We start from the raw sequence: 14,965 nt of genomic DNA on the forward strand, positions 1-14,965 counted from the left end.
CAACAGACAACAAGAAAACAGACAAAAAAAAAAAGAAAAACATATTTATGTATTTATAACATTTTGAGGGGCCTAGAGAGCATTTTCACAGTTGCCCCCTATCATCCTTTCACTCGGTCTTCTTGGTGGCTTTCAATATTTATTTGTATTTGTATTAATAGCAACGTGTTTATAACTTAATAATGGTTCAATAAAAAACCATAGCATATCCCAAAACCCAAACCAAAAACTAAATCCCAATCCAACTTCAAATCCAACATCGTATGCAACAACAAAAACTTTCCTTTCCTTTCCTGCTGCAGGCTCTCTCTCTCTCTCTCTTTTCCCCGTCTCTCCATCTCTCTCTCTCATACCAGTGCACAGTAGTCGCCATCGTGTCCAAGTCATGTCTCTGCTGGTGCTGCTGCTGCTATTTTTTTGCGCTGATTTTCTTCTTTTTCATTCGGACAAGTTAAACGTGAGCGGAGTTTTTGGAGCCTCGACCACGGTTTAGAAAGGCTAATGGGGCGTTTAGTTTTTTTTTTTTTTCGTCTTTTTGGCAAGTTAATCAAATGAATTATTATTACAATAAATAAGCTATACTTTTTTTGTTGCTGTTATTTGACAGTATGGTTGTTAGTTAAATGGCATATCAACTGCTAAATGATTGGAAAACCAATTGAGATAGCTGTCAATGTTATAAATATTTGCGCCTTTAGCGGGCCGAAAACCTTCAATGGGAAGAAATCTGTGTCATTAGGTGGGCATTTTTTGTGGTTTTTTTGTTTTTTGAAGGGAAAAAATAATAATCGTTGGATGCGCTTTAGCTTAGTTTTGACTCGCAGCATTTCATTCGATTAGGTTTTACATCGTGACTCTATATAAAATGGTGTCAAATCCTCTTTTTTGTACCCATATTATTAGATTAACATGTACATTAATAAAGGTCAACGTGGAGCAATAAAAGTAACAATTATCGGGCCTAGAGATGGCAAAAACAGTTAATTAATCGATTATTAAGTCATATGAATTATCGAAGAAACACGATTATTAATTTTTAAAAATCGATTAATCAAACGATTTCCTTAATTTTGATTTAGTTTTATATATTTTAGTGGTACCCAAATTATTAATTTAACTTTAATTAATACTGAATTCACTTAGAGTAGTCTGGGTAGGTGTAATGATGATATGATCCTCGTTTTGAGCATTCACTTTGAAAAAACGACACTCTGCTTCTACGAAAGTTCCTTAGAAAGCATTTTCTTGTTAAGATTCATATACTCTATGTAAAAACTAAATACTATTGAGTCAATGCCAAGCACAAGCACTTTTCAGAGTTCTATGTTCTTTGAGTTGGGACAAGCCGATGACTGAAAACTCACAAATTCAACAATGTGACTCTATTCGTTATTCGAATATCAAATACTTTGTTCTCTGATCTCGTTTAATCTAATAAAGACCTTTTGTCGGACCTTTTAAAAAACGAATGACTTCTTTGGAGTTTTATTAATGTAATACTTTAGTCCATATAATGAAACAAGCTAAAAAGTTTAAATCGTTCCGAACTTAAGCAATATTATTGGACCTTTGGTACATGTCTTCGAATCAAATTCAACTTTCTAAGTAGGTAAAACATTTCTTAGGCCTTAATTATTTTTAAAAGTTAAACAATTTATTTTCCTGACTTTATAATTAACTGAAATATGACAATAGGATCTTCTAAAATTAATTTTTTTAAGCGTGGGAAATTGTAAACAATTCTGCGATCATTTAATTATTTTATTGATTAGCGATTCAATTAATTAAATGGTTTTGTTCGATTTATTGGATATATGACAAATCGTGCCTGAAAAGTTTATTTGAGCCAATTTCTTAACTTTCTTGAGTTTAAATTTTTATTTTTAACATTAACATTTACGTATCAATATTTTGACCTTCAAGAAACTTTAAATATCATTGAAAACATCATGGCTTTTCTTAAAGGCAAAAATAGAACAAAATTTTTGCAAAAAATTACAGATTTTAGTGTCAGTTCTTAAAATTAAAGTGAAATATGTATATCGTTCTAAAAGTAAGCCAACTAAATCTGAGTTGCAAAGCTAAAGATTCTTGGTTTATAAAAGTTTCCCTTTTGTTTTTTTGGAATTAATGATTCAAAACTTTATTTAATTTGGCAGAGTCTTTAAAAAATCTACTAATTACCATTAAATGTAAACACAATCGTAAAAGAAACCTAACAAAAAAAAAAGCTAACAAATTAACGGCCAAAAAGCTTCTTCTACGCCCACGAAGTTTAGGTTATGACTTTTTAAAAATGATTTTTCTAGGCAATTCTATAAATCTTATCCCAAATTGCACTTCCTTTTTGCTGACTTCCATCAATCCACACCCGCAAACTTCCAAACGTTCAACTTTCCATATGCATTAAGCCTTAATCTCTGAGACTTTCTAAAACACACCCAAAAATAAAATAAAGAAAAGAAAAAACCTATATATAAATATGTAAAACGAGAGAAGTATTACACACATCATTACACGGAAGACGAAGAGCCGAGAAGGAGATTTGGCCAAACCATATTCAAATTTATTGTTATTTGTTTTCAACGGACCAAAGCAAAGCGAAGCAAAACCAAGCCAAACCAAATCGACCGACTACTGTCCATAATTTCTCAACAAATCGTCCGCTCAGCTGTCACACTAATCTTTACCCTTACCATATTTCTATGAAGATGAGGGAGAGGGATGAGTGAAAGACGGGTGGGAGGAAATCGAATGGAGTAATACAGAATTTGCATATGGACCAGGGAGCTGGGATAGGTTGGGTTTCATATTGGCTGTTGGTCAGTGAAGCGCAGAAGTCAGGAAAACACACCTAAAAACAAAAACAACAACAAAATGTATACACAATTGTGGGAAAAAAACAATCTTCGTCTAGTGTGTGTGTGTGTGTGTGTTTGTATTTACTTATTAACAAGTTTCAAAATTGTTTTTACCACATTTGGTTAATGCCATTTATTGGCTTAAGGTTTATTGTGTGTGTGTGTTGTGCTGTGTGTTGTGTGTGTGGGCTGTCGTCACGCCCACCCTTCTGTCGAGCCACTGCAATTTGACAGCAACTGGACTGCATCCAAAAGGCAAGTCCAAAAATGGTGCCCACTCTTGAGTCATGTAAGTTTCCTACTACCCATATGATTCAAATGTCAGTTGATTGTTGTTGTTGTTGTTTTTTCTGTGCTTCTCTAATTTGTTATTACCTTCCTATATATGTAGGTATCTAATGTATATATGTATATTTTCCCCCTCAGATCCCCTTCCCCTATATTCCATTTACTTCTAAAAGTTCTAATTGTTTTTTTTTTTTTAGAGGTTACTGGGTGAAGTAAAGTGAGTTGAGCTGAGGTGAGATTGTGTGAGGTGAAGTGGGGTGAGGTGTCTAACAAAAAAGCAATTAATCCCGCTAATTGCTGAAAAGCTTTAGCCATAAGCCGACATCGGACATAATTTGTCCGACTTTTGGCCAAAAAGGTTAAGCAGTCAGTTGCTTTACGGTAATTAAAAGATGAATATAAACATTAATTGAATTGATTTTGTCATTCTATATAGAAAAAGTAAAAATACTGATACTCATCCAATTTAGTTTTGCTTTTCATTTAGTCAAAACGAGACTTTTCCTCTTTGTATGTAAATTTTCGTTGAATTCTTCATTTTTTCTTACCACTTACCACAGAAACACACACAGTTGGGCAGTGTGTGTAAAAATGTTGCATAAATGAGATAAATAATAATCAATCATCATCATATTAATGCTTACCTGTGAATGAGAAGGAGAAGAGAAGAAGAAAGGAATTAAGGAATGAGTCAAAAATTTGTTATTAAAATCAAATTTCATGTCAACAAATATACATAATAGAAATTGAAAGTGCTCTTTGTCTGTCTATCTGTATGTGTGTGTGTCTTGGTTAATGGTTAAACAAATACTTATAAATATACCTATAAAATTGCTATGATAATTTCATATGTGCGAAATGAAAGATTGAATTGAATGAATGGGGAAAACAACAACAACGACAACAACAAACAAGACATTTTGACACCCGCTTGATTTCCTTCAACAAATGATTGAAGATGTTTGCATTTCAATTGTATTGTAGTAGTAAATGCTCGAACAACCGAATGAAGCCTCAGGGTTAAGTAAAAAGAAAAAAAAACTAAACAAATATGCGGGTCAATCAAAAAATTATGCAAGCATTTTTGCCAAAAAACTTTGCATTAGGTTTAGGGGAAGGAGAGCGACCAAAGTTGCTGGTGGTGCGGTTAGAGGTGGAAAATGAGGTGGACCATGAGCATAAGGAGGATGACGAGGAAGAGAAGACAAAGGAGGAGGAGGAGGAGGGGGAGGTGGCGGAGGTGGTGGAGGCAAAGCTGCTCATTAATTTCATAAACATAAACGCAGAGAAAGAAATGCAACAATGAAACCGAAACCTATACTTAAAAATAGCTAACTCTTTTGCTTGCTCTTCGTCTTTAGCTGCCTTGCTGCCTGCTGCTCCTACATCATAGACATTTGGCACACCTCTCAGTCATTTGGGTTTGCTTTTAGATTAGGGAGGGGGGCTTAGGGGGTTGCGAATTTGCTACAGGGAGGTGGAGAAGGAGGAAGGGTACGCAATGTGATGCAGCCTTGGCTGAGGCGTGTGTGATGATGATTATGGCCTAATGGTGGAGAGCCACAGCCTGTTGGCATGCTCAGATAACAGCAGCAGCAGCAGCAGCAGCGGTAACAACGGCAACATGTATACAATATCCAAGAGGTAGACGACTCTGTCGATGGTTTTTACCTTTGCTTTGCCTCCAGTTGTTATTGTTGTTGTTGTTGCTGTTGCCGCCGCGTTTGAAGCAGCGCGTAAAAAATGGCAAATAATTTTTGCGCTCTGGCTGATTAGTTGGTATGCGCCTAGGCACAAATATGAAACCAAATTGCACTCAGGGGATGATGATGATCATGATGATGATAATGCACTTGAAGAAAAACCAGAGGACTTGGTCTAGATATGGCCTTGTTTCACCCCACCTTCCCTTCATTAGTGTTGCCTAGTCTCATTTATGTATATAAGAATTTTTCTCATAATATCAATTTCACCTTAATTAAAACTGAAAATTAGGCAGTACAAAGACTAGTAAATGTAACTAACTAAAGACGCCAAATAAATGGACAAATGTTTGGGCAATAAAAGAGAATTCTGACTTAGCTTTGTGAGTTTTTTTAATAATTCATTAATTTGTTTCATTTTAACTTATTATTCTGTACATTCATGAGTTTAACATTATGTGTTAGGAGGTGAGGCCAAAAATAGTCCTATTTTTTGAATAATAAACAAGAAAAATTTAAGAAATTAATTTTTTCAAAAATTTTTACCCATTTTTGACTGTTTTTCGACTTTTTGAACAGCAAATTTATACATCCTTGAAAAAATCTTACAATATTTCAAGTTTTATACAGATTTTTGCATAAAACTATTAACTTTTAGTAGGGAAGTTAGTTTCATTACTTTTAGTTTGAAACAGTTTAGGGAAATCACTTTTCTCTGAGTACGTTAGCTTAATTTTCCTTTTGCGCAGCAGAAAATGGGTTAATCAATAAGTTTTTTATAAGGTCAAGAAAAAATTAAAGTCAATGTATTTTTTTTTGTTTGCTTAACTAGTTCAATAACTTAAATTCTTTTTTTTAACTTTTGGATTTATAAAGCTTGATAAAATTTACTTCCTAGAAATCTAAAGGATATATTTTTGTGGCGGTTAAACGGTTTAGTTCATTCATTTGCACTATCTTTCAATCAATGCATTCAATTTGGGTTTTTTTCTCTTTTTTCTTTGAGAACAAATGTTGCTTCTCATATATTTTCTTGGCCGTTGTGTGGCTCTTTTGTATTGTGGTCTTTTGACTAAGTAGATCGACTTCTTCTATATAGATTTCTTTAGTTCTCTCTATCTCTTTTATTATTTGTTTGTGACGCTGACAAATTGTTTTTTGCCTTATGCAGAGCTTTTGTTGTTGCTGTTGTTGTTGTTGTTGTATTGTAACAAATGAGATGCCCAAACACGCCCAAACACAAAAGGCCCCCAACAAGAATATGTAACTTTTCTTTGTATCTGTGTGTGTGTGTGCAACTGTCTGTGTGTGTGTGTGTGTAGCTGCACTCAAGGTCGTTTCATTACTCAGCGGCGTCCTTGGATAATTACACACACGCCAACAAAAGCAAAGACGAAGAGACCGAGACCGAGACCGAGACCGAGACTGACTCTGAGACTAAGACCCAGACCACAGCCACATAATAATAATAACCAAAGAAAAGGAGAGGGGGAGCGATCACAAGAGTTTTGGTGGAGAGGAAGGGGCAACTAGGGGCTCGAGTCTACAAGGAAAAGAAGAAGTCTTGAGCTTCGTTTTTCAATTTTAACCATCATAAAAAGAATTCCTTAACTCTATCATCTGAGTGTGGACCAAAAGTTACCCTAGACAACAAAATAAAATTCATTTATGCACTAGCGCCATCTGGCGTTTAAGTGAGTAAATGTTAATTTCTCAATACAGTTTCGAATTGCTATCAACTTTATCTAAACAATATTCTATATACCTTTTGTTTAAAATAGAATTACCATGGCATCAATATACCCCTTTTTTATTTTCATGGCTGCTAGGTAGAACAGAAAAGCAAAAAACAAAAATATGGTCAACAACGAGTAAGAGAAAGAAAAAGCGAGTGAGAGAGAGAGAGAGCAAGATCCCGAAATGACTCTCTGCGGTCCGGTCCGTCCACGCAGCAGCAATCTGATCTTTTCTCTCTGTCTCTCTCTCGCTCTCTCTCTTTCTTTCTCTGTCTTTAGCATTTTCTGCAACATTACTTCCTTTTAAGCTTCTAATCGCTGAGCTGCTGACTCAACTTGTACCTCCACTTCCAACCTTCTACTTCGTTCCTCCTCCTCCTTCCCAACCATCTCCTTCTCACATTTCCCCCCCATCTGTATTCTCTGTCGCTGCCGCTGCCGCTGCCGCTGCCGCTGCTGCTGCTGCTTCTGGTGCTTATTCGTGCGAAAGTCCGTCCTGTTCCAGGTTTAGAACAGAGAATACTTTGCGTTCGTTTCTAGTTTTGTGGCTTGGACCACGGGGGTTCAATGCACCACCACCGTTTTGTGGTGCTCTCTAGATGAGGAGCGAGCTCCACATGCATTTTACTTGGCCGTTGGCATTTTATGCAATTTTTTATTTGCCTTTATCTTGAACTGAGTAAGCCCAAAGAGTCTCTTGATTTCGTTGATGATCTTGTTACATATAATATTGAGTAAGTCGTACTCTCTCATACAAAAAATGTTTTTATATTATCAAATTGGGCAATATTATGATCGTTTAGTGATCTTCTTTGGTAAGAACTTAAGATACGTTTCTTTAGTTTAAGAAAATCGATTCTATTTTTTTATATAGAACATCTCAAAGTTAAAATAATTGTACACTCTTTTACAAGATAAGTTTCCATTATCGAACTGGCAGCTGTACTCTATTCTATACAATATATATGTATTTATATATATTTTGTGTTTTTCTTCTTGCTAGCTGCCATTGTTACGATAACAATAAAATGTGGGTGGGTGGCTTGAACTTGGACCTCTCTTTTGCCATTGTCCATGAGGATGGGATGCCCCACAATTATTGTGGCCAGACGAATTACTTTCAAAAAAAACTTGAAATCCCAGCACCACCAACAACTACAACTACAACAACAACAACAATCAACCAACCATCTGCTCAATATATACACTGCAAAAACTTGTACTGAGAACCAAGAATTGAGAATTGAGAGAGGGACAAAACTGACCAAAGCAAAACGAGCCAAGAAGTGGGAGAAACACCAACAACAAACCAATAAAGGAAGCACACCAGATACACTTGAAAGGAAGGGGGAGAGATCAATGTAGGATAGAGAGAGGGATGGTGGCATGGAAAATGGGGGATGGCGTGGCAGCGGTTGGGGTTGATGGGGCCGTAGGGGAGTATGGGGGGTTTAGAAGTGGTAGCATTACTCAAGCGTAGTAAACGCCAATAGGCAGCTGGCTTTTTGGCCAAACTGCAGTTTTATGTCGCCGGAAGCAAAAAAAAAAAAAAAAAAAAACCAAACAAAACAAAACACAAAGCATTCTTTAGGAGAGTCAGAGAGTTCTGCTCTTACGTGGGTTCTGTTCTTTTCTTTTTCTCGCATTTATTTATAGAACTTTTGCATTTTTTATTTGATGACTTCCTTTAATGTTTTCTTTTTGTTTGGTAATAGGTAAACAAAGCAATAATTTCTATTGAATTTCATTTTATATTTATTTTCTAAAATGCCATTGGACATTGGTGGTCAAGGAAATGAAATGGAATATGGTAAAGGTGCATATATTGCATAATGGGGTCAAGTCAAATAGGAAATCGGAAAACGCTCAATTCAGTTTACATTTACAAATAGTTTCAACAATATATTTTCTAACTATCTAAAAACACAAAAGAAATACCCAAATATATAGAATTCTCTTTGATGTAAAAGGGAGAAAGGATAAACAATTCTTATTTTTAACGACTTATTATATTTGGGTAATTTTCATGGCCTTTGCTTTGAAATTTCCTCCATATGACGACACTTGTTTTTGTCTTTAATTTTTTAAACTAATTATACAAATTCTAGCTAAGGGCAAAAAAAAAAAAAAGAAAAAGCACTATCAGAGAGTCGCGCGTTCATCATCTGCACAAGTCTTCGTTCAAGCCTTTCCCTTTATCCGATTTAATTATACCCATTTTGCACAGCTTCAGCCACTACAACAACAACAACAACAACAACAGCAACAAATTTCCAAATAAATCACTCAATCAAAAAAATAAAAAAATAAAATGCTAGGCGACTACATGACAGGACAGTTTCCCACAAATCGCTCAAAGCCACGAACGTACGTCGTATGGACCAAGATGGCCAGATGGACGCCAAGGAGGAGGTGAGGGAGCATCGGGAGAACCCAAACCTAGATAGACCACATAAATACATCAAATGTCAAAAAATAAAAATACGAACAACAAAAAAAGAAAAGAAGTAGTAAAAAAAAAATGAACTTAGCCTGCCGGCAGATGAAACCCAGCATGCATCAGAGAGAAGAGAAGAGATGTCTCAGGAGACAAGAAGAGCGAGGGGCAAGTCAACTCTCGTACTCTGATGTAGCCCGAAAGGGGGCTGGCCATATTAAATAGCAAATAATAAATTAATATGCCGTAAGTTAAAAATTACAAGTTGAAGATGTAACAGATTGTGCCGAGATTGCGGCTACTGTATGTATATATATATGTATGTTTGTATGTTTGTGGTGGCTATATAGAAATCGTACTTCAATTGTGGTTATCTGCTCCTGGCACATCTCTTTCTCTTCCATCCTCAAAAGGAATCTTATTAAAGGCAGGAAGCTATGTGCGAATGTGTGTGTGTGTGTGTGTTTGTGTTTGTGTTGTGAATGCCAAGGGAATTCGATTGGTTGCATTCCACTAAACAACAAAGCTAAAGGGAGATGATATCGTCTCTCTGTTTGTTTCTATACTCTATGGCTAAAATAGTTTTCATAATTTCCGTCAATCAGACAGATATCTAAAAAAATCAATATTTGTTACAGACCATTTATATAATACCTATATATTTCTCTTTCAATGCCTGGACCAGGTGATGGTAAAGTATCTAACGATGTTATAGCCGATATATGGGTGTTATCATCATCCTTATCATCACTTTTCATCACTTTTCATAATCAAAGAGTTCGATATATGTATATAAAGACTTGATAAACAAATATTTAGGAGTTTTCATCACTTTTCATAACGAAATAGTTTGACAATGCATGTAGAAAACACTCGATAAAGATTTACCACGATTTGTTTTGTGATTTTTATTGTTATTTTATAAAAAATTAACAAAAACAAGAAGCCAAAGTCTTTATGAAAAGGAACGCTTAAAAATTGGATTCGTGTTTTATACATTTTTTACGGCAATTATTTTGAAATGTTTTCTGCTTTTGATTTAAAATTAGAAATTAATTGAACAGAAGATTCAAGTAAAGTTTCTCAAAAATGTCAGCATAAAAATTGCATTAGAAGGCAAATAGAAGGAAATAAGAAGAACCCAACACTTTGCATCACTTTATTTCATCTCGTTTTCTCTCTCTCTCTTACTCTATTTGTACATCTATCTCATTTTTTTCTGTGTCTGCCACTTGGCACCATTGTGTTTCTTTTTTTTTTTTGCTTTTTTTCTTTCCTGACTTTCTTGATTTTATTCCTTTTGTTTGCTAAAATGCAATGGGAAACTCAACCAATCTTGTCATGCCTTTTGCCATTTGTCAACATTTGGTTTTGGATATCAAATATCTGTGGGAGACCGACCGTCTGCTTTTGGTAACTATGACAAATTTCTAGTAATCAGAAGCAGCAGCAGTAGTAACATCATTATTGTTGAAAGCTTTCAAAAACGAAAAGGGTTTCTGGCTAAAAGAGTTTGGTATGGGAAAGATTTATCCATCCGTTTGGGATTAGATACCATTCGCCAGTTATAGACGTTTTTAACGGTCAATTTTTGTTCAGTAAATAATTGTCTTACTTGCCGATAGCTAAACTATAACTTGTGAGCTCCTATGTTGTAATAGTTATAAAATGCTTTCCACCTGTTGAAAAACAAAAAAACATCTGCTCTCCATTTTGAGATATGCCGCTGTTAGAATAATTCTACCATTAATTCCAATATTCATATGTACATAGGGAAAGCATAAAACGAAATTAAACAGCATTAAATAGAGTCATTAAAAGTTAGTTTGAAGAATTGTACACCAAAAGGAAAGAAAGTCCAGGAGTTGCAACATGATGTATGTATGTGTGCACCTTCTCCTGCTTCTGCTCTCCTCCCCCAAGACATAAAGTAAATGAAGATCTTAATTCAGATCAGGAAGGAAATCAAGAGTCGTTATAATTGATTAACTGCAACAGACGGAGAACAGCCGCAACAGAAGTGAACAGATGAAAGAGAAGAAAAGAAAGAAGTGCCATAAAATGCAGAAACGAGAGGAACGCAAAACAGAAGAAACAGGAAGACTTCTTTTTAGGCAGTCACGCATGCCATGCCAGAGAATGGGGGAGAGAAAGAGAAAAAAACGCGATGACTTTGAATGTGACTTCAACTACACCTATTTTCGGATGATTCTGAATCTAGACTCGAGACCAGAAAGGGAAAACAACAACCGTTCCAAACGTTGCCATCGTTAGAGTATTACGGTAAATATACCCATACCCATAGCCATTTCATCCACAGCTCCATTGCAACAGCAGCAGCAGCAATCTTCATCACTCCAGCAACTCCATCTCTGTTTGGGTTCTTCCTCTTGTGATTAGATTAGAATTGCTCGATACTTAGTTAGTTTGGCTTGCATTAAGATAACTTCTTTTGCCGGCGGACTGAGGTCATAAAAATAGACACCAAATACAAAAGAGAGGAAAGCAACAGCAAAAAAAAAAAAAAACTTGTTGATGAGGGCGACTCTGACTGATGCGTGCAACTTGGCCATAAAAGTGCAACAATAACAACAACAACACCGACAACAACAACAACATCTGCCAGCCGTGGAAATAATTTAGCTGACACAAGACCAAAGACCAAGTCCAGTCAAGTGTCCAGTCCAAGACGACCACGACGTCGACGTCGTCTTAAGGAAATGCATTAAATGGGGAGACTTGCAACTTGCACCCATGTACTAAGATATCGAGAGAAAGACACACAGAGAGACATAGCGAGATAGAGAGGAAGAGAGAGAGAGAGAGAGAAACAAGAGGGCCGCCACATACAAGTTTGTAACTTTACAGTTAGAATAACTTGACGTTTTGCTACTAAGTAAGCTTGCAACATAGAGAGAAAGGAGGAGAGGAAACAAGTGGGGCCTGACAGACAGACAAGCTACTGGGCATGGCCATAGAAGGTGTCAATAAAATGAAGAATCGATTTTCATTTTGAATTTATACACCGAAATACAACTCAAAGAACTAAAATTCAATTTTGCCATCTAACTAAATATGCATACAAGCAGTCATATTACGCATACGCCAGGATGTCTACAATGTTTATTTTGAATACAATTTATTCTATTGATGGCCAATGACAGGTCAATACAATGCCAATGACAGGGAATACAAATTCTTGAAATACTTCATTGAATCAAGTTTATGAATTATATTTCAAAGAGACGAAATTTTATTGAAAATAACCAACTGGACCTTCTAACTGTTACAGAATACTCCACTGTCCAATAGTGGACACTGACTACAATGAAAATATGTTCAAGTAATTCTGTTTACTAAACAAATTTAACCATTAAATGGTTTATGTCTTAAAAATTCAAGCCTCAAATTGCTTTGAACCTTTTGAAATACTTTATGTATTTACGGATATAGCAATTGATTGAGAAATATTATTTAAGTAGTAATTTTTGGTTTTCAATATTTAAACTTGGACAAGGAAAGAGTTTGTTAATATATAATACAAACTTGATTAACAATTATATTGATTTTTCTAATGATAATTACAAATTATGGCTTATTATGAAGTTCTACCTATTAGAGCTTGCAGTGTGTAAATAAAATATGAGTGAATATGTGTAATTATGTGCTTTAGATTCTCTAATAAGTTAATGCATGTATTTAAGGAAAGTGTTGATTTTAATTATCATTTGTATATGCATGTATGTACATACATAATTCGTATATTAGTATACTTCAAAAAATCTAAGGAATTTATAACTTAACACAAAGCAAACTTTTGTTATAGGGGAGATTGAGATTGTTAAATAGGAATTAGCACTTGGAAATAAAAGAGTTCGATTAAGTCTAACTTATTAAGTGTAAATCATATATTGTTAATATATAAAACAAAGACAATTTATAGGCGTCAATTAAATACAGACAGCTACAAAAATATTAAAAATAAAAGTTATAATTAAAAAATGTAATATTAAATATAGTAAACTATAGGGAGATAGACACTTCATGTATATACATTTGTATGTATGTATAAGTTGAGAAGCAGCATAAAAGCTCTGTGTAAAATTGAAATATTTATTTAAACATGGAAAAATCTAAAATAAATACTTTGCCTATCTGTCAAATTGAATGCCAATGGATATGAAAATCATTAAAAATGTATACTATTTGCTCGTTTCATAGTCCGTTCTACTAAAATAACTCTGTTACCAATTGATAAAAATCTAAGTAAGAATGTTTAGACCTATTTAAATGTCTTGTGGTCAATTTTGTTTGATCCTCACCCAACTGCCCCGCTCTCTCTTCCTCTCTCTGTAAAGTGAGTTAAAGGTCTCTCACTAGACATTTGATTTAGTTCCTAGAAACTTAATTAGGCCAACGTTTAGAAAGGTAAATGAATATTGAACTCAAATTGACTTGCATTTCCCAGAAATGCTTTTCTCTATCCTCCATACTAAGTTGCATCTCCTGTCTCTCTTTCTGGCTTTACTCCTCTGTGACCAGAAATAGCAATTTAATCCATATACATATTTTATATACCATGTGAGAATGTATGCCAATCTTATAGGCAAATGCCGACAACATCGTTGCCAACATGGCCATATTTTTATGCATTTCAATAATAAATCTTTTTTGGCCAATTGGCCAAGTGCTCTGTGCAGACAGGCGACCATCGAGACTACTACTGAGACAACATTGTTTGGCTTGGAAAAAGCATGGCAAAAGGCTTAGATGAAGAAGAAGAAGAGGTAAAAAAAAAGAAAATAAACCTAAAATCCGTCCATGACCTTCTTTGGGTTCTCTTTGCTAATAATGAAAGATTTTTTTTTCTTGGGCACGACTTTGAACTTGGACGAGGGACAATTTGGCATGCAAAACTCCAAACTAAAACTCCAACTCTAACATCCAGCTCTAGCTCCAGCTGTAACTTGACTGACTGACTGACTTGGACTCCATCTGCACTCTCTAAATGAAATTATATGCTGGCCAGGCACGAATCTTAAATTGACACGCTTCCAGAAAAGCAAAAAAAAACACAAATAAAATCAAAGCGACCAAAGTCGAAAAATGGAAAAAGGTTTTTCTTTCCCTTTTTTTTTTTTTGTATTTGTCGTTGGTTTCTAGGGAGAATTGAAATAGAAAGAAGATGCCTTTCTAGGTCGACCGATTAGTGGTTGCAAATATATAGTTTTTTTTTTCTTTTATTTTCTTTGTTTGGTCTTGGTTTTAGTTTCTTGTTTTATAATCAAAAGTAAAATGATTGCCATTTCATGTTTTTGTTTTTTAGTTTTGGCAAAAGGATGACCCAATTGTGTGAGGTTTTCATTTTTGATAGTTTTATTATTCTCTTTGAACTTTTATTTATGTTTATTTTGTTTTGTTTTTGTGGTATAGAAAGTAAAGGAAGATGTGACTTTTGTGGAGTGTAAGTAGAGGGACGGCTGAGAAGCTAGTAAATGGCATTTTTCTATTGTGGTTTTCGTAAGAGAAAGGTTCGAATTAAATCTAAAATGGAGAATGGCCAAGTAAAATAAAATACAAAAGTTTCTTTCAATATTTTCTAAGAAAAGTGTGTGTAATTAAATATTTTCTAACATAAATTTTTTTTTTAAATAAATAATTTAAGCTCGTTAGCTTGAGTGGAAAAGATTTCTTTTGTATATGAATTTGCTTTTAATTTAAATTTAAAAAATGTAAAATTTCTTTAGATTTACAAAGTTATTTCAGACTTTATAAAATTTTAGATTCAAGTTGAGTTTTGAAGGTTCTTAAACGAAAAAGAGAATTTACTAACAATATTAGTTAGTCGTTAATGGCCTATTGCATACTTTAAGGGGCAAATTTAGCCTATTACGTATTTCTAGACATGGCTTCTTTCAGTCAAGTAATTATAGTAAAGTA

General features: G+C 34.6%; 1 protein-coding gene across 1 annotated transcript in view; it reads right to left on the bottom strand.

Annotated features, from left to right (window-relative positions):
* Positions 1–6,891: 6,891 nt before the first annotated feature.
* LOC111518992 (calponin homology domain-containing protein DDB_G0272472-like) overlaps positions 6,892–14,965 on the bottom strand; it is a 56,439-nt gene continuing 48,365 nt past the window's right edge. Inside the window, exon 4 of the mRNA XM_023177495.2 lies at positions 6,892–7,084. Coding sequence (XP_023033263.2) covers positions 6,892–7,084 — 193 coding nt within the window. The remainder of the gene's footprint in view (positions 7,085–14,965) is intronic.

The sequence above is a fragment of the Drosophila willistoni genome (assembly GCF_018902025.1).
Source record: "Drosophila willistoni isolate 14030-0811.24 chromosome XR unlocalized genomic scaffold, UCI_dwil_1.1 Seg143, whole genome shotgun sequence".
In the NCBI taxonomy this organism is placed as follows: domain Eukaryota; kingdom Metazoa; phylum Arthropoda; class Insecta; order Diptera; family Drosophilidae; genus Drosophila; species Drosophila willistoni.